The sequence below is a fragment of the Prionailurus viverrinus genome, chromosome B3 (genome assembly GCF_022837055.1).
Source record: "Prionailurus viverrinus isolate Anna chromosome B3, UM_Priviv_1.0, whole genome shotgun sequence".
In the NCBI taxonomy this organism is placed as follows: Eukaryota; Metazoa; Chordata; class Mammalia; order Carnivora; family Felidae; genus Prionailurus; species Prionailurus viverrinus.
In genome coordinates this window covers 28795912-28815292 of record NC_062566.1, presented here as the reverse complement: position 1 = coordinate 28815292, position 19381 = coordinate 28795912, and the positions used below count along the sequence as shown (strand labels likewise).

Below are 19381 nucleotides of genomic sequence, written 5' to 3'. Positions count from 1 at the left end.
ACCCCTCCCCTGCTCACACTTTGTCTGTCTCTCTCTCGTTCTCTCAAAAATAATAAACATTAAAAAAAAAGGTTTATCCATAGAATAAGAGGCCTCAAAATTCAAAAGCATTATGATGTTGCCCAGGATATTGACCAAAAAAGAAGTTACGAGATTATGGAAAAGGTTTCTGAGAAAAAAGCAGACCAATATTCTTCCTTAGAAAATGGGGATGACTGAGGTCTTGTGCATACTTGCATAATTCAAATAAAATCAATTAAAAGGTTATAAATCCAATTGGTTACAATTTTCCCCACAAGATGCAAGGTGACTTATGACACTTTTTTAAAGTTCTAAATTTGAGCATTTAACTATGTGTCAGGTACTACGTCAAGAGCTTTAGATGCATTATTCATTTGATACTCACAGATAATCCCATGAGAATAGGAATTATCCTCCAAAGGCAAACTCAGAAAGGTTCAGTAATTTGGTCAAGGTTATAGACAGCAACTGGAGGGGCACAGGCAAATTCAGGTCTCTTTCCTCCAAAGCCTAAGCTCTTGACCTTTAGTCTGTGCTCCTTCTCAACAATGCTGACATAAACTCTGAAAATTGTATCTTCAGTCCTACGTCCCCATACCTTCTGTCTTGCACATTAGTTAATATAACTGCCTATTTAGCATCTCTACCTGGATGTCTAACAAGCATCTGAAATTTAACACGTTTCAGGAAATGGTACATCCATTGACCCAGTTCCTCAAGCACCAAATCTAATAGGCATCCTTGTTTCCTCTATCAACCCCACAGTCAAGCCATCAGCAAATCTATTAGCTCTACTTTCAAACTATACCTGAAACTATTTCTATCATCTCCACTGTCACATCTCTAGCCCAAGCCATTATCATCATTCACCCAAACTACTGAGATAGCCTCATAATCTCTCCTTTCAGTCCATTCTCTACAAAGCAGCCATAGTTATTTCCTTTTAGCCATTTATTTTTTTTAAATGCATATTATATTGTTTCATTCTTGTTAAAAATGCTTCCCTTTGCAATAATGTAAACTTCTTAAGATAGCCTACAAGGCCCTGCTGTCCCCCTGCTTTTGCCTTGATAGCCCTTCTCTGACTTTATCCCTTAACACTCTTTGCTCAGCATGCTTCAGTCACATTAGTTCTTACGATTTCAATTTTCTTTGTGATGTAAAGTTATATACTTTGAGAGGATTTGGAAGGGCAATGGTGAGGGTTTGAGAAAACTGGTGAAGGTTTCAAGAGTTGTCTACAGAGGGAGGACAATTCAGAAAAATTTAACAGGATTTCTGAATGGTGTTAATGGTTCAGTTGTGCTTGGTGACTAGAATTTAATAATAGAATGCATGTGATTATGCACAGATTCCAGTGATGGTCAGCTGCTCCAGTACCAAAGGGGAGGATAAGGATAGTAGGATTCATACAAGGTAGGGGTAGATTGAAAAAAAATGGGGCAAAGGATATGAGGGTACTGACAAGTGTTACTTAATTTTTCTCACATGTATATAGAAATGGGGATGGGGTAGAGAGAAGGGTTGCTAGTGTCCTTAGCCAGCTGTGGCAACAACCTAGAACTACTAAGTAGAAAGAGAATCAAAGGACCAAGACTTACCAGCACTGATGTTAAACACTTTAATTTACAAATTCTGATTATTTCAGGAAATCTGATTATTTAAACATATATAAAATGGACAAACTAGTAGCTTATTCACATCATAAAGGAACTTTTCATTTTAAAAATATATAGAGAGAGAGCAAGCAGGGGAGAGGGGCAGAGGGAGAGAAAGAGAATCTTAAGCAAGCTCCTCTGGAGCTGCACTTGGGTTCCCATGACCCTGGGATCATGACCTGAGCTGAAATCACGAGTCAGATGCTCAACTGACTGAGCCACCCAGGCGCCCCACAGGATTTTTCACTTAAAAACAATAAATTTCCAAAGGGAACCTGTAGTTTGAACAGTAAGATTTATCAGTAAGAAAGGAATTCAGATTTTTAAAAATAACTGGCCAATCCTTCAGGGTACCCCCAGAGGGTGCTTTCTCAGGCCTCTTCCTCCTTCAGGACACTTCTCTGGTTCTCCTGTCCTACTTACAAAAATTTAAACCCACTCTTATAATGGTATAAAATGCTCTTACTGTCCTGGCCTCTAACTTGCCTAATAATTTCCCATTTACCCTTCTTTCACTGGAAGCTGCTGAAACGAAACTAGTTTACACCTCCGTGCTTTTGCTTCTATTACTCTCTCAGGCTAAATCATCTTCTGTTGGTCTCAGGCTAGACCTACCTTCTCTGTTAAACTCCTAGCCACCAATCACCACGCAGCTCACACAGCACATTTCTAGATAAGAGACAAGTACTGTCTCTCTGCTATATTTGGTCCTTGTAGGTATTTCTATTACAGCTTGTATTGTGTTATATTACAATGCATGTTATATATTTTGTAGTACATAACCCATATTATGCATCGTAAAGCAGTTTTATGATTGATGTTTTAGGTCACCCGGCCGCTGGAACAGGGCGTTTTCTGTGGTTTTGGTCAAGTTCCTTTCCCTTTGAGCCTCAGATACAAAATGGGTACTATGGCTCCGTGAAAATGAGAGAGAATGTATGTAAAGCCCTTACATAGTGCTCAATCAAGGAAAGCCATGACTGTTTACATTGCTTAGGGCCCTCAATTGGTAGCTGCTTGCTGAGCTGAGTTCAGGAAACGCTCCTCTAAAATGACGTCACTATCGGCGACTTAAAAACCACTGCACGTCTGTACCAGCGTACAGCAGCAGCAGAAGTACTTAAAACGAGGTTCACCTGTCACATGGTTTAGAGGTTCCGCATGAAACAGATTTCCATTTAGTAGCCCGGGCAACAGGAATTTTAGCCCAACAACCGAGGTCTTCCCAGAATATTACTCCAGGGCGAGCGGGAAGTGTCTCTACCGCCGGGTGGGAAGGCCGCCTTCGCTGGATTCAGTGAAGGGGCTGGATCCCTATGGCCTGCGGCGACAACCACCATCGTGTCCAGGGGCCTTTCTCTCGGTGACGACGAGGCCACGGCCTCCTCCGGAACAGGGTCCACCAGTGTCGGTCCACAGAGGGACCGCAGCCGGAACCGAGAAGGCGATTCCCGCGGCGCCGCGCTCCCATAGCCAGGCCGGGCCTTGGGGTCTCCCCACACTCCACGCAGGGGCGGCGGGGCGGGGCGCGGTGACGCCAAGAGGAGTGACGCGACGACGCTGCGCGACGCGGTGACGCACGCCCCTTTGTTGGCTCAGTAGCGGTAGCAGCGGCCGTGGAGGTGGCGCTGGGGACTGTTTTCTCTCGGAGGCCGGAGCGGAGCCGCGTCTGACTGAGGCGGGCGGCAAGCGGCCCCCTCGCTCCCTCCCTCCCTCCTCCGCGCCCTCCCCGCCGCCGCCAGCCGCCAACCGCCAACCGCCGCGCCCGGGGAGGAGCCGCGGCCCGCGGGGCCGGAGCCAGGCCTGCGTCCGGACATCAGCCGGAGCCGGAGCGAGAGCCGGGGCCTCGGCGTCCCCGCCCTCTCCCCGCCTCAGGGCCAGCGTCCGCCGGGCCCTCGCGTGTCGCGCCATGGACTCGGACGAGGGCTACAACTACGAGTTCGACGAGGACGAAGAGTGCAGCGAGGAGGACAGCGGCGCCGAGGAGGAGGAAGACGAGGACGAGGATGAGCCGGACGATGATAACCTGGATCTGGGCGAGGTGGAGCTGGTGGAGCCCGGGCTGGGCGTCGGCGGGGAGCGGGACGGACTGCTGTGCGGGGAGACGGGCGGCGGCGGCGGCAGCGCTCTGGGGCCCGGCGGCGGCGGTGGCGGCGGTGGCGGCGGCGGCGGGCCAGGGCACGAGCAGGAGGAGGATTACCGCTACGAGGTGCTCACGGCCGAGCAGATTCTGCAACACATGGTGGAATGTATCCGGGAGGTCAACGAGGTCATCCAGGTGAGGGTGGCCGCCGCGCTGACTTGACCCGGCCGGACTGGGGAGCAGATTCGGCGGCCTGAGGGGCAGGCTCGGGCCTGCTGCGTAGCCTTGCCCGCTGCCTCCCGGCCCTGTCTCCTCCGCTGCCTCTGCTGGGGATAGAGGGTGTCGAAAGCAGACATTCGCCGGTTAGCCGGGTGTGGGGAGGTGCGCTGGGGGCGGTGCTTTCCAGGTCCTGCTATGGCGGAGGCCTCCGGCCGCCTGAGACTTCTCTTGCGGGCAATTCCTGCCGGTCCCTGGGCCCGGTGTCCTTCCTCTGGCCGGAGGAGCGCTTACAGGGGCGGGGCGGGGCGGAGGACGGGTGGAGAAGAGCAGGAAGAACGGGGCCCCTAAGAGGGTTACCCCGGCTTTCAGGCTCGCTTGAGCACTTTTGGAAGGGGTTGGAGTAGGCCTAAGAGCAGTTTGGTGTACGGTTGCCCCAAGTGGGCACCAGTTAATAAAGAAATGGATCTGCTTGGCAGTCTTAAGTGCCTACTTAAAGGTGGGGGAAGGGAACTGTTTCTCGGAAGAGGTGCTGATGGGCCTTCTTTTCTGATGTTGAGGCTTCTGCCTATATCTCTTTATTAGTCTTTGCTGTTTGCTTGGGACCTAACTGCTACTTTTTCAGAGGTAGCGTAGGATTTACTTGAAGCTGATGGAATGGTTACTGCAGATTGCATACCCAGCTTTGCAGCTAAAACAACAAAACGCAGTGCTACTGTCTAATATTAGACAAGACTCTATTGTGAGTTAGAAAGTAGAGACTTTCTGCTTCTGGACTCTCTGATAATTTTTATTTCGTGGTGAGTAGGCTTGGTTTAAGTTGATAACCACAACCCATTTAGCCTCGTGGGTCAGATTTTGTATTTTTGAGCTTTAGGAAATCAAAAGTTTACATTTGTTTGGGGGAAAAAAAACCAGTTATGATGAGAGGTCAGGGATATGACCGAAGAATCAAAATGAAGTCTTGATTCAGCGCAACTTTTAGAAAACATTAGTTACAAGTAAGGGGACTATACATACGAGCAAGTTACTGTTGCCTTGTATGTCAGTCATTACTTTTTTTTTTTTCTCCCTTAGAATTGGTTGGCTAATATTCACTGACACATTGGCAGTATGTCACTGCCTGCTTGTTCAGTTTGCATGATTAACAGATTTTTATAGTATTGTCTAGTAAGCAGCACTTCCAATTGAACCATGTCTTCAGGCTCATTTGAAGACCGTATTTTGAGGAATAGTAAAAAATATCTGATCTATAATGTTAGTATTGAACTGTGGAAATCTCAAACTTTCATATAGATATTGCAGTCTAAGGAGGAAATTGAAGGGATGTAGAAGGAAGATAAGCTTTATTGCTCTTTTTCTGATTCTAAAAATATGACAGCTTATGCCACTAAATTGACTTTCTTCTTTTTTTGAGGAAATTAAAAGAATTTAGAGTAGACCCTGAATTCTCTTTTTATTTACAACTGCATTATATAAAATCTAAAATTTTCAAACTTATCTAGCTTATTGGCATTTTAATTAGCTTAAAAAAACTCATGGATAATGGATATTTATTGTTTAACCTTTTAACTTGTTTGTTTTCATGTAGTAAATCTCATCCAACTTTCTCAGCTCTTAGGTGTGTCTTAATCACTAAGGCCAAACCATGCAAGTTCTTTATAGGACTTCTGGAACAGAGATGTAGCTAATGCATATGACATCATTCTTTCTTTGTTAGTTTAGGGAGGAGAGAATAAACGCAGATGAACTGAGCTAATAGGGACTATAAAATACTAGGGGGTTTTTTTAGGCGTTCTTCTTTTACCGTGTTTCCATGCCTGATTTTTGAAAACTGTCTTTTCTCTAGTCAACTTCATGTTAAGGATGCTCTTAAATGGAATTCCAGAATATATAAATATCTATTCCTTGTTAGGTTTCTATTTCACAATATCAGTAAATCAAAGAATAAGATTTATCTCAGACCATTTTTTCTCCAAATGGTATACTTCTGAACCAGGCTTTGGTTATAGTATGGGTTTTTTATGTTAATAGGTTTAAAAAGTTATACTGGTAATGCATGCACACTGTAAGAAAAAACTGACTAGGCAAGGGGGAAAAAAAAGATTAGATCTACACCAAGAGAGATGCACCAAAATTTAAACTGTAGTTATCTCTCCAGACCTCTGGGTGAGCTATACATATTTTTTAATAGCAACAGAATCATACCATATGCTCTATGTTTTCAGTAGAAAAAAGCAGGTTACAAAAACAGAAGGAATCTCAACTTCTCTTGTTAATAACTTTTTCCAGTGTTTACATGATTGCAGATCTAAAGTAATTTATCTAATCCATCTATTATTATTGGCCTTCCTTTATTTTCCAGTTTGTGGCTTTTATAAACTTCATTGGTAATATCCTCCTAGATAAATCTTTGAATGTTTTATTTTCTTAGGATAAATTGAATTTCTGAGTCAAATGATGTGGTTATTTTCAAGGCATTTGATACGTACTACCTATCACATTGTTTTCAGAAAGGTTATATTAGTTTCCCCCCGACCAGTCGGTGCTTGATTGGGATAAAACAGTCATCATTTAAAAAATTTCCTTCTTTAAAAAAACAAAACACGAAGTAGAACTTTTAACATGTTTATTAGGTGTTAGTTTTTCTTTTGTAAATTGCCCTTTGCTTTTGCTCATTTTGCTCCCTTTGGGGGGGATTTTTTTCTTTTATTGATTTATAAGATCCCTTTATATTTCCTGAAGTTTTAAATATCAGTTGTCTAGGTTTTTCAATTAAAAAAAATGTTTAATGTGGCCATAAGTTTTAAGTTTATCAAGTTAAAAACCATTGTTTTACTTAGTTCACATTTAGAGAGCTTACTGTTAATTCTAAAAAACCTAAATCCTCTGCTCTCTAATGCTACTTTTCAATATGAAATCAAGTATGTTATTATTGAATTTGAAAATGGATTTTCAGGAGAAAAAGATTGAAATTTGAAAAGATTGCCAAATTTAATTTTTCCTTGGGAATTGGATTACTAGTTCTGGGAGAGTAGTTCTGGGCAACAGGAGATTAATACTGTTATTTGTAGATATCTGCAGTGTAGTTTTAGCTTAACAGTTTTTCTTTTAGAATACTCTTGGTTTTCTAGCTTTCTGTAACTCTCTTGTTATAGTTTAATTTGGCCTTGTTATATTTAAATCCTTTGTGGCTACCTACATTATCTTGTGGACTTCAAGAAAAGATCAGGGATTTTTTTAAACCTATACCAGTGATAGAGAAGTACTTAAAGCCCTTAACTACCCAACTGTATTTACTTAACTAGTATAGTTAAACAGTGGCTTTCTAATGTAATTACTAGTAGCTTGATAATTTATTAAACACTACACAGTTCTGCAATTGAAGGTGTTTATACTTGCTGTTTTGTGTTTCCACAACATTATTCAACAAATGTTGGTTGTGCTTGTGTATGTATGCTAGTCACTGTTGAGTAGATAGAGGACATGGTTCTTGCCTAAGGAGCATATAGAAATGGGGAACATAGAGGTCCTTGGGCTTCATTCCCAGAGATTGTTGTTCATTAGTTAAGTCTGAGTTGGAGCCTGAGCATTTATGTATTTTTAGCTGCTCCAGTGATAGTTCTCAGCTACTGGAATAGTCATAGTTCATCTACTGTCATGATTTTGACTCATTGAGGGAGAATGAGTAGAGTGAGAAGGGCAGTACCCTTAGGAATACCACTTTTAAAGAGTGTGCTGCAGAAGAGGAGCATGGGCTGATGGATGTGAGTGGTCACAGAGAAGGTATAAAGATGTGGGTGGGTGGGTGTCTTGCTATTAAAAGATTATGCTAAATGACCTGTTTTAAAGACAACAGATATATCATCCTTTCAGGGGGAACTTTCTTTTGATATTGATTTTAAGTCTTTAATTCTATTTCACCTATTTATGTATTTATCTAATTAAAAGACTTAATTAACTTCTAAGGTGTGGTTTCAAGCATAAATTGAGAAGCAGTGTATTTCAGTTTACTGGCTCAGGAGTCAGTTCTAGCCTTGACTTTTCCTCCAGATGGTAAGTTTTGTTTACATATCAGAACCTTCAGTTTTTGTTTGCTTTTTTTTTTTTTTTTTTTTAATCTGGGAAATTAAGGGAGTTGAAATATTAGATTGCCCCCCTTTTTTTTTTTTACATTGGTGTTTTGTTTATCTAAAATCCTCGTAAAACCTCAGTTAATTGGAGATGCTCATTGTTTCCAAGAAATGAATTCAAGTGTGCATATTATCGAGATGAACTTAAATTGTTTAACTATTTGAATGGTGGAAGAGGGAGAGGAAGGGGCGACTGTGTGTATCTTGAAGCTATTAAGGTGTTTGGTTTATTTCTCTTGAACTTGAACTATTTTTTCCCAGCTAATCTCCTTGAACTTACTTGAGCTGTAGGTTTTAAATTACAATTAATTCTTATTAAGTCACTTATGGCAGTAGTCCTGTGAATAAAACTGGCGGGAGGGGTGGTGTCCAGCAGTCTGTTTAAATGAACATTTCAGGTGATGCCGATGCAAGCCAAAGTTTGAGAACCACTGATCTAGTTGGAATATACTACAGAAGTGAGTTAATGATGGAAGGCAAATTGTTTAAGAAACTAATAAAAGGAAAATTTCAAGAGCATGGACACTTACTGGGCTAATCAAATGGGAGGGGATTTGTCATCGTTACTGCTATCCTTCAGATAAAGTGGTCTTTTTTTTTTTTTTTTTTTGTGAGAGAGAGAGAGAGAGAGAGAGAGAGAGAGAGAGAGAGGCAGAAAGACAGAGCACAAGCCAGGGGAGGTGCGGAGAGAGAGGGAGACACAGAATCTGAAGCAGGCTCCAGGCTCTGAGCTGTCAGCACAGAGCCTGGGATGTGGGGCTCAAACTCTCAAATCGCGAGATCATCACCTGAGCTGAAGTCAGACACTTAACTGACTGAGCCACCCAGGCGCCCCTGAAGTGGTCTTTACTCAGTTATTTCAAACATGCATACCAAACTAGTGGCCTCTTAACATTCTAGATTAGAACCCTTGGTTTTCCTTCCACCTTTCCTTACCCCCTGGGTTTTATTCTTTCTTTCTTTCTTTCTTTCTTTCTTTCTTACAAACGTAACTGAGATTCCTTATTTAATACGTTGGAAAGGATTTAAGGTTTTGAATACTGTAAATGCTTCTGTTTAATACTGTACTAAATGTTGAAAATATGAGAAGACATTCTCAAGGAGTTGATGATCTCTTTGAATTTAGACACTCAAAGCTATTAGGTCAGTAAGTTGTTTAATCAAGTGTTAGGTCAGTAAGTTGTGCTAACTGGGTAGTAATAGATATTCATGGAAGAGACATCTGTGGGTGTTATCTGGAAGATGGCTAGGATTTGGATAGCTAGGAAAGAGGGATAGGAAGCCATTTTAAGAAATTGAATGAAGTGAGAAGGAGGAGGGTGTCAGGATAATGGTGAGGTCTGCTAAAGTGGAACAGAGTTTAACAACTGTGGGTGATAATGTTGCAGAAGCTGGGAGGTTTGATAATCTGAAGAAAGGTAGGCAGAAGCCATCAGGTTAGATTCCTTTATTTTGGGTTTGACCTGTGGTAGCTGTATGTATTAGTTATCTTTAACCCCAAAACTTAGTGGCTTGAGAACAACGCTTGTTATCTCACAGTTTCTGTGAGTCATGATTCTGGGTACAGCTGAGCTGGGTGCCTCTGGCTCAGGGTCTCTGTTAAGGGCTGCAACCAAGGTATCAGCTGAATTGCAGTTCTCAAGGCTTGACTTGGGGAGGATCCCCTTCGATGCTCACTCATGTGGCTATTGTCAGGCCTCAGGTTTTCACTGGCTGGTTGTTGGCCAGAGACCTAAGTTCCTTGCCATGTGGTCTTCTCCAGAAAGGGGCTATAACACAGTTTCCTTCCCTCAGAATGAAGAGTCTGACTGAGAGCCTCCCAAGATGGAAGCCACAATCTTTTTATAACTTCATCTTAGAATTGATATCTCATCACTTTGTTATATTTTACTTGTAAGTGAATAACTGTATCCACATGTTCAGGAGGGGATTACACAAAAGTGTGAAGACCAAGAGGTGGGTATCTCTGGGGCCATCTTAGAAGTTCTACCATCTTGTGTATCTATATTTGGCTTAGTCAAGAGGTGAATGACAACCATGTATAATGCTTATCTGTCCGGTCAATTTATATACAAATGGGAGGGCATAGTAGTTTGGATTTTTTATTTTGGATTAACTAGAAATTGTTTGTATTTGGCTCTTTAGAGAGCAGTATTGTATCTTTAAATGATAAACATTCCTAATTACTTTTCAATGGCTAAGATTTAAAAGAATAGTTTCCAGTCTCTTAGAATTAGCAGGAATTTGAGATTCTTCAGTCCACCAATTTTTTTTTTTTTTTTTTTTTTTTTTTTGGCTTTACCTACATAGTGGGATCATCTGGGGATTTTTTCACACTTTTAATTTCAGTTGCAAGAAATAATACAGACCGATCCCATGTACACTTTATTGATTTTTTGCAGTAACATCTTGCAAAACTATATCATAATGTTACAACCAGTAGATTGACATTGACACAGTATTCAGATTTCTTTCCCTGAGACTTTTAAAAATTTATTTATTTATTTATTTATTTATTTATTTATTTATTATTTGAGAGAGAGAAAGAGAGATACACACACAGATTGAGCGAGGGAGGGGCAGTGAGAGGGAGACACAAAATCTGAAGCAAGCTCCAGGCTCCTAGGTGTCAGCAAAGAGCCTGACACAGAGCTCTAGCTCTAGCTCACAAACCTAGAGATCATGACCTGAGCCTAAGTCTGATGTTTAACCAACTGAGCCACCCAGGGGTCTCTCCCTGAGATTTTTTTTAAATGCAGGCACTCAGGCCCCACCCCAGACTAAGCAGATGGGTCTCTGGGAGTTTGGACCAGACACTGTGATTAATATTCCCTGTATTACTTTTTTTTTTTTTTAATGTTTCTTTTACTTTTTTTTTCAATATATGAAATTTATTGTCAAATTGGTTTCCATACAACACCCAGTGCTCATACCTAAAGGTGCCCTCCTCAATACCCATCACCCACCCTCCCACCCCCCTCCCTGGATTTACTTTAATGCACACCCAGGGTTGAGAGACCCTGTTCATGTCCATTTCGTCTCTGTAATATTCTGATCTCTGCTTTAGCTACAAATTAAGTGACAGTGAACTGTTTTGTGATGTAGCCTATTCCAAATTTAACTCTTGATTTTGTTTTTAAATGAAATTAAAGTCTGCTTGCTGCTGTTGTAACTTTTACCTATGGTTCCTAGGATCACCCTTTGGATAAATTTTTTTTTCTTAATGTAATTATTGTTTTGGAAGCTTTTCTTCCTTGAAGTTAATCTGTCCCTCTTTCATTGTTCCTAGTACAACAATGAACCTATATTTTTGATAATGTACATTGCCTGCTTTTCTATTTTCTTTAGACTCTTATTTATCTATTTTCTTTGTTTTTTTAATGTTTATTTTTGAGTGAGAGGGAGATAGAGTGCTAGCAGGGGGAGGGCAGAGAGAGAGGGAGACACAGAATCCAAAGCAGGCTCCAGGCTCTGAGCTGTCAGCACAGAGCCCGATGTGGGGCACGAACCCATGAACCACGAGATCATGACCTGAGCCGAAGTCAAACACTTAACTGAGCCACCGAGACACCCCTAGACTCTTTCTTCTAATAGGTAGTGTTGCAGGCCATAATTTTGCTAAGACCTTAACAATATATAGGTCATCCTTTGTATGTTATCATACTGTTACTGTATAGCTTTGTTAAATAGTTTAATTATTCCCATTAAATGATGGAATAAATACAAGAATGAGAATTTATTTGGGCTGACGTTTGATGATCACTTGTGAGAGAATGATTTATAATCAGAGGCTCCTAATTTGGGATAGCTGTATCCCTTGGGGCCTATAGAGATAGTAGTGACAGTTTTTGCCTTTTTTTGTCCCCCGTGTTTTAAAAAACTTAATATATTTAAAACAGCAAAACAAAACTCCCCAAATGAGTTAAAATGTGGGCCACTGTTGTGTCTTCAATTCTAAGAAAAATAGCACATCATAGAGTCAGTAGGTTTCTACAATCATATGTGAGATTCTAAATTTTTGCTTTATTCCTAAATTTTCATTTACTCAGCGATAGGGGGTCATCTAGCTTTATATTGAGTAATGTCTCATTTCTGATGTATCTTGGTGCGTATAAGGTGCCCAATTGGTATTTGCATTAAACAGATGGATAGTTTGTATCTCAAAAGGCAGTTTAAGAAATTCTTACTGAGTTAGCTGCTCTGGTAGATTAACTTTTCAGAGCTCTACTTTTTTCATTTCTAAAAATGAGAATGCTAGTATTAAGATCAAAAGGTTGTAAGGATTTGAATGAGAAATGCCAAATACTGTACTAGGAATTGTGTGTGTGTGTGTGTGTGTGTGTGTGTGTGTGTGTGTGTTTAAGTTTATTTATTTTTTTATTTTATTTTTAAAAAAAAAATTTTTTTTTTTTCAACGTTTATTTATTTTTGGGACAGAGAGAGACAGAGCATGAACGGGGGAGGGGCAGAGAGAGAGGGAGAAACAGAATCAGAAACAGGCTCCAGGCTCTGAGCCATCAGCCCAGAGCCTGACGCGGGGCTTGAACTCACAGACCGCGAGATCGTGACCTGGCTGAAGTCGGACGCTTAACTGACTGCGCCACCCAGGCGCCCCTAAGTTTGTTTATTTATTTTGAGAGAGAGAGACAACACGATTGGGGGAGGGACTGAGAGCAGAGGAGAGAGAGAATCTGAAGCAGGCTTTGCACTGTCAGTTTGGAGCCTAATGCCGGGCTTGAACCCACAAATGATGAGATCATGACTTGAGCCAAAACCAAGAGTCAGAGGCTTAACCAAGTGAGTCACCCAGGCACTTGTGTAAATTTTTTTTTCTTAATGTAAACATTGTTCAATAGCATTTTTCATTTTTGCTGTGTTCCATTTAAAGGAAGTGTCACAAGTGACCTGACACTTAATACATTTTGGCAAAAAGTACAGCAGATAATGAAGTATTAGGTAACATTTCCTTATAACTAAGACATTTGTTTAGACAAAGCTAAGAATAGCTATAATCTCAGACACTTCTCCCCAGGCTTGTTCTGCTATCTCCTTTGAAACTGTCATACTTCTAATTCAAATATTAACAGGCTCTAATTACTTGGTAATATATCCTTCCTCTTAATCAAAATTGTACATTTTTTTTTAGGGATTGAGTATAAGCTAGAGACTGAGAAGTATTTTCTGATTCTTAGCAATTATTTACAAGTCAAAATCTGTAACGTGGGCACTTGAGTTGACATTTGTGACATTTTGAACAGGTATTTCTCTGAAACCCATTTGAAACCCAAATTTACTGCATTCTCTCCTTAAGGCTCTTCTTTCTTTGACTGATTTACAAATGAACCGTTCTTGAAATTTGAGAGTCACCCTTAATTTTTTTTTTCTGCGTTTCACATACCCAATTAAGTAACCTAATCAAGTTACCTCTAAAATTTGTTGTAGTATGTTTTTTTAATGTGTATTTATTTTGAGAGAGAGAGACAGAGTGCAAGCAGGGGAGGAGTAGAGAGAGAGGGAGAGGCTGACTCTGAAACAGGCTCCAGGCTCTGAGCCGGCAGCACAGAGCCCAATGCGGGGCTTGAACCCACGAACCGCAAGATCATGACCTGAACCAAAGTTGGATGCTTAACCGACTGAGCCACCCAGGCGTCCCTGAAATTTGTTTTAAGTTATTCCTAATTGTTATACTAACTAATCCTAATCTAGGGCCTCTTTTTGCCTCACTGTCTCCAGGCTTCTAGTTTATGTCATATTACCAAATACAAATATAGTAGTCATTTTCTTGCTTAAAAAAAACTTCCTCGTCCACCCCTTCCCTCCCCTACTATTATAAGTCTAGTCCAGATTCCTTAATATGGCATTCACGGCTTCCCCATCTTGATGTCAGCTGATTTCTCTCAGTGTCAGCTGCTATTGTTCCTGATTCTTCTACCACCCCCAACTGCACTATTTATAATTTCTCTTTCTTCTTACTGCTCTTTGTTGAGGTTATAATTTCTTAATATGTAATACATATTTATGTTTTCTTAAATTTGCTCATTCTCCTCCCTCTTCTGATACTCTTTCTTCTCTTAACTGCTTGTTGTGCTTCTATTCAGACCCTGCTCAGATATTACCAGACTTCTTACCATGTCCTCCTTCGATACCTTTCTAGTGCTTCCGTGTCTATGTTTGCATAGCATTTCATGGGGATGTTGCTACAGCCTATGTGAGGTTGTAATATAGCCATCCCAATACTTAAGTCTCTTCAGCTAGCTAGGTATGAGGGTTTTGAGTGTGAGAGCTGAATCTTCTTCATCCGTAGCGTGTGGCACACCAGCAGTCTTTGCCATCGTAGAAACTCAGTAAATACTTGGTTTGTCCCTACCTAGTAAACGCTCGCTTCCTCAGTTTCCTTATCTGTAAACCAAAGGGAGCCAGATAAGATTTCTTTTGGCACTAATAAATTACTTTATGATTTGTAGATAATGCCACAGTGATAGTGTAAGAAGTAAGAAAAAAATGTTTAAATTCCAAGAGGACAAACTTTTTAAGGCCTCTGAATATATAGCAACACTTTTAAAGTTTATTATTTGCGTGTTGTTCCCTGCCACTTTATATGAACTGACAGTGATTTAAAAAAATTGAGCCACTAATGCTGTAGTTCTCAAAGTATGGTCCATGAGAGCAAAACCATTGTATGATAATACTAAGACTTTTGCCTTGTTTAATGTGTTGACTTCTGTGCTGATGGTGCAGAAAGCAGTGGGTAGGTAAAAACCTTGGGAATGCTAGCACATAAAATAAGTGGCACCCCAAAATACTAGTAGTTATTGTATCTTCACCTGTACACACAGTAAAAAAGAGTTTTTCATTTGTTCTGGATGAAGTAGTAAAAGTTATTAGTTTTATATTTTATCCTTTAAGTACACATCTTTTTTGTAGCTTAGGTGGCAAAATTGGATACGCATGAAGCACTTGAGCATACTAAAGTTACAGAAGTTGTCTTGAAGATACACTTTTGTGCAGTTTTGTGAGCTGTACAAGTCGCGTGTTTGATGGCACACCATTTTTTTCTTGAAATAATGACTAGTTATTTAGACAAATGGCAAACATATGGTAAATGTTTCTCCAAATGAATGAAGTACACCTGTTATTTAAAGGAAGACTGCTTACATTATATTGCCAATGATAACATTTTTTAAGTTTGTAAGTGAAAATTAGAATTTTGGAACACTTATGTTTGCCACTGTGAGACTGACAGTTTTCTAATACTTAAAAAGTTCTGATGAAATACTGTGTAATAAAATATATCAATATTTGGAAGATCCATGTAATTAACATAATGAATCAATATTTTCCAAATGACCAATTTTCCATTGACCAATTACAATACTTCACAACCATGCCTTGGTAAGTGGTCCATTAAGAGTACAAGATCACCAGATTTTAATATAAGAGTATGAAAAGTTCTTTGACATGGTTTCAGATTCTACCTTGTGACCAGCCTTTAAGAAACAACCATGTTTTGGGGGTGCCTGGGGGCTCTGGGTGGGGCTCTTGATTTTGGCTCAGGTCATGATCTCATGGTTCATGGGATTGAGCCCGCATTGGGCTTTGCTCTGAGAGTGTGACGCCTGCTTGGAATTCTCTCTCTCCCTCTCTCTCTCTGCCTGCCTCCTCACACTCTCTCAAAATAAATAAATAAACTTAAAAAAAAAAAAAAAAGAGCTACTTTTTGAATTTTGGCTTAATATCAAAAAGAATATCCATAATTAACTGAAAAGCCTATGAAAGTGCTCCTTTTTATTTTATTTTTTTGAGTAATCTGTACACTCAATGTGGGGTTCGAACTTACAATCCCGAAATCAAGAGTCACGTGCTGTACCAACTGAGCCAGCCAGGAGCCCCAAGTGCTCCTCTTTTTTTTCAAAATACTTACTTTATGAAGCCACATCTTTTTTATTCTTCAAATAAAACAGCATATCCAAGAGACAATGCAGTAGCAGATATGAGAACCCAGCTATTTTCTATTTAGCCAGATATTGAACACTTTCAAACTTATGAAATAGTGCACTCTTCTCACCCCAGCTTTTTTGTGTCAGAGCATATATTTATTTTCATAAAAGTGTTTTTTTGTGTTAATCTTTACTGGGATCTATTTCTGTTATCTTAATGAGTTAGTAAATATTTAAAAAATTTTGTTTTAGTAGCTAGTGTGGTAAATATTTATAGTTATAACCCACATAAACAAAACTCTTTGGCATCCTCAATAATTTTTAAGGTGAGAGGGAGTTCTGAGACCAAACAGATTGAGAATTGTTGCTCTGATATTATGAAATATTTCTGAGTTGTTAAGAAAAAGTCATGTTGGCCTTCAAACAGAACTATGACTAACCACGCTACTTGAATTTATTATTAATTAGCAGTAGTTTATAAATTACAAGTTATTACTGATCTGAAACTTTTATTTATAAGCTATGGTAGATGCTCTGAGTGGTATTAACAGAAATATTAGCCTCTATAGTTAAATAAAATCTAGGAAATATGAACCATAAGATATGACTAGTAGGGGAAAGATGTTGGAAATGGGATGAGAGGCTTAATTTTTTCAAGGAAGAGGGTAGAGATACCACTTGACACATCCCAATTGTTAGTTTGTTTATATTCTGATTTTTTACATTAGAATGAAAGCCATGTGAGAGCAGGACTTTGCTTTATTCATTGCTGCAGTCCCCATGCCCACAACAGTACCTGACACATATTAGGTACTTAGTAAATATTTTTTTATGTACTTTTATTTCAATTCTACTTCAAAGAATATTTTGTTATGTATATTATTTTAGGTTGTAGTTGTTTTCTTTCAGTATCTGTTGTTTTCTGGCTTCCATTGTTTGTGGTGGGAGAAGGCTTAATGAAGTCTTTGAGTGTTTGAGGGACTTTTTACTTTGTCTAGTGGTTTTCTTTGTTATTATCTCACTTTGGGTTTTCAGATCCTTTCAGATCTGTGGAGGTGATGTCTTTTATCAGTTCTGGAAATTCTCAGCTCTGCCTTCATCCCCTTTCCTTCTGAAACTTCAGTTACACTTAGCTTAGAGCTTTTTGTTATGTGTCATATGTGTTTAGTGCTCTTTTGTGTGTCTTACATCCTCTTTTCTCTGTTTCAGATTAGGTAATTTCTATTGATTTATCTTCTGGGTCTCTCAATCTGTCTTTTCCTGATCTGATTTTTTTTTAATGTTTATTTATTTTTGAGGGAGAGAGTGAGGGTGCACGTGAGTCGGGGAGGGGCAGAGAGAGAGGGAGACAGGATTCGAAGCAGGCTCTGAGCTGACAGTAGAGAGCTCAATGCGGGACTCGAACCCATGAATCATGAGACTATGATACTTTACGGGCTAAGCCACCCACACGCCTTCTTGATCCAATTCTTAATTTGTTTGTATTTTTTTAAATTTATTTTATTTTAGAGAGAGAGCATGAGCAGAAAAGGGGGGGGGGAGAGAAAGAGAAATAATTTTTTTAAGCAGCAGGTAAAGGCTTATTAGAGTGTAAGAAAGTAAGAATGGTATGAAAGCTCTCCTTGCAGAGAGGGCATTTGAAGGTGAATACCAAGAGAGAGAGGGAGGGAATGAGAATGTATCTTAAGCAGGCTCCACGCTCAGCATGGAGCCAGATGTGGGGCATGATCCCACGACCCTGGCATCATGACCTGAGCTGAAATCAAGAGCCGGATGGATACTCAACTGACTGATCCACCCAGGTACCCCTCTGATGTATTTTTTAATTCTAGAGTTTCCATTTGATTCTTTTCTGTAGATGCTAATTTTATGGTGACTTCTTTTCATCTGTTTTCTCTAGCATATTAATCATTTATTCTTACAAGTTTTGTCAGCCAACTCCAGTAACTGTTAGTTTCTTCATATATATTTTTTTTCTCTTAGTTTTCGATCATGTGTTCATGTCATTTGACATACTTTTGATTTCATGCTGTATGTTGTGTATAAAGTATTTTAGGGATTCTGGATGATGATAGATTCTCCACAGAGGATTTTCATTCTTTCTTCTGTTCAGTGGGTAGAGTGAATGGTCTTAATCCAGTCAGGCTGAGTTTTAGCCCTGTTCAGTTTCAGTCTCTCTCTGATCTGCCTCTGGCCCTTCAACTAAGAACCTGCTGTATTCTCAGCAGTCCCTCTCCTAGGGATCTCAGACTTTAATCATCGACTCCCTAGACTGCTGGAAGCACCACTTTGGTTTTCAGAGACTTTAACATTAGATTTTTAGTCTTGGCCCCATTTTTAGTCCAACGATTGAGCAGATGCCTTAAGGGAAAGACCAACCATTCCTCCATTTCTTGAGACAACCCCCTCAAGTCTCAGTGTTAGTTTCCTTTTTTTGCCATAATTTACCACAAACTTAATGCATTAAAACACAAATTCATTATTCTGTAGTTCTGAGAGTCAGAAGTCCAAAGTGAATCTCACTGGGCTTTCTCACCCACTTTGTCACTTCTGGAGGCTACCTGCATTCCTTAGCTTTTGGCCCCTTACTTGATCTACAAAGCCAGCAGCATAGCATCTTCAAATCTCTCTGACACTTCTGCTTTGCCTCCTTCTTTCACTTTATTTTTATTTTATTTTTATTTATTTTAACTAAGCTGTACACCCAACATGGGGCTTGAACTTAGGATCTGAGAACGAGAGTTGCATGCTCAGGCTCCCTACACTTCTTTCAGTTTGAATGTGACTTTGATTATTTTGGGTTGACCTGAATAATCTAGGATAATCTCTTTATTTTTAGGTCAGCTGATTATCAATTTTAGTTCCATCTGCAACATTAATTAATTTCCCCTCGCCATGTAATTTAACATTCATAGGTTGCCAGGTATTAGGATATGAACATCTTGGCAGGGTGAAGCACTATTCGGCCTCCCATTAGTAGCCCTTTGTGGTAGATTATTGGTCTTGCTTTCAGAATTGATATGGGCTCCCAGGTAAAACCCACTGCATTTGTAAGATCCCTAGTTCCTCTAGTTGTCTCATTAGCTCTCTACTGCTTTCAGATGAATGATTTCTGGACATTATCTGGGTTTTCCAGTTCAGATGGCAATACTGGTTTACCTCTTAGCTACTCTCTCCTCCCTAGAAGGGGAACAATAAGTATTTTAAAACTCAATGAATATTCTTTAAAAAAAAAATTTTTTTTTAACGTTTATTTATTTTTGAGAGGCAAACCGATCACGAGCAGGAGATTGACAGAGAAAGAGGAAGACATAGAATCAGAGTAGGCTCCAG

At 39.9% G+C, this 19381-nt stretch overlaps 2 protein-coding genes across 5 annotated transcripts in view; one reads left to right on the top strand and one right to left on the bottom strand.

Moving 5' to 3' along the window:
• LOC125167759 (putative uncharacterized protein FLJ45840) overlaps positions 1–3590 on the bottom strand; it is a 36107-nt gene extending 32517 nt beyond the window's left edge. For all 4 annotated transcript variants that reach the window (XM_047862395.1, XM_047862396.1, XM_047862394.1 and 1 more), the window contains exon 1: positions 2816–3590. In XM_047862395.1, coding sequence (XP_047718351.1) covers positions 2994–3590 — 597 coding nt within the window. In that variant the 3' untranslated portion in view covers positions 2816–2993. The remainder of the gene's footprint in view (positions 1–2815) is intronic.
• Positions 3589–19381, top strand: part of ARIH1 (ariadne RBR E3 ubiquitin protein ligase 1) — a 124666-nt gene continuing 108873 nt past the window's right edge. Inside the window, exon 1 of the mRNA XM_047862377.1 lies at positions 3589–3957. Coding sequence (XP_047718333.1) covers positions 3589–3957 — 369 coding nt within the window. The remainder of the gene's footprint in view (positions 3958–19381) is intronic.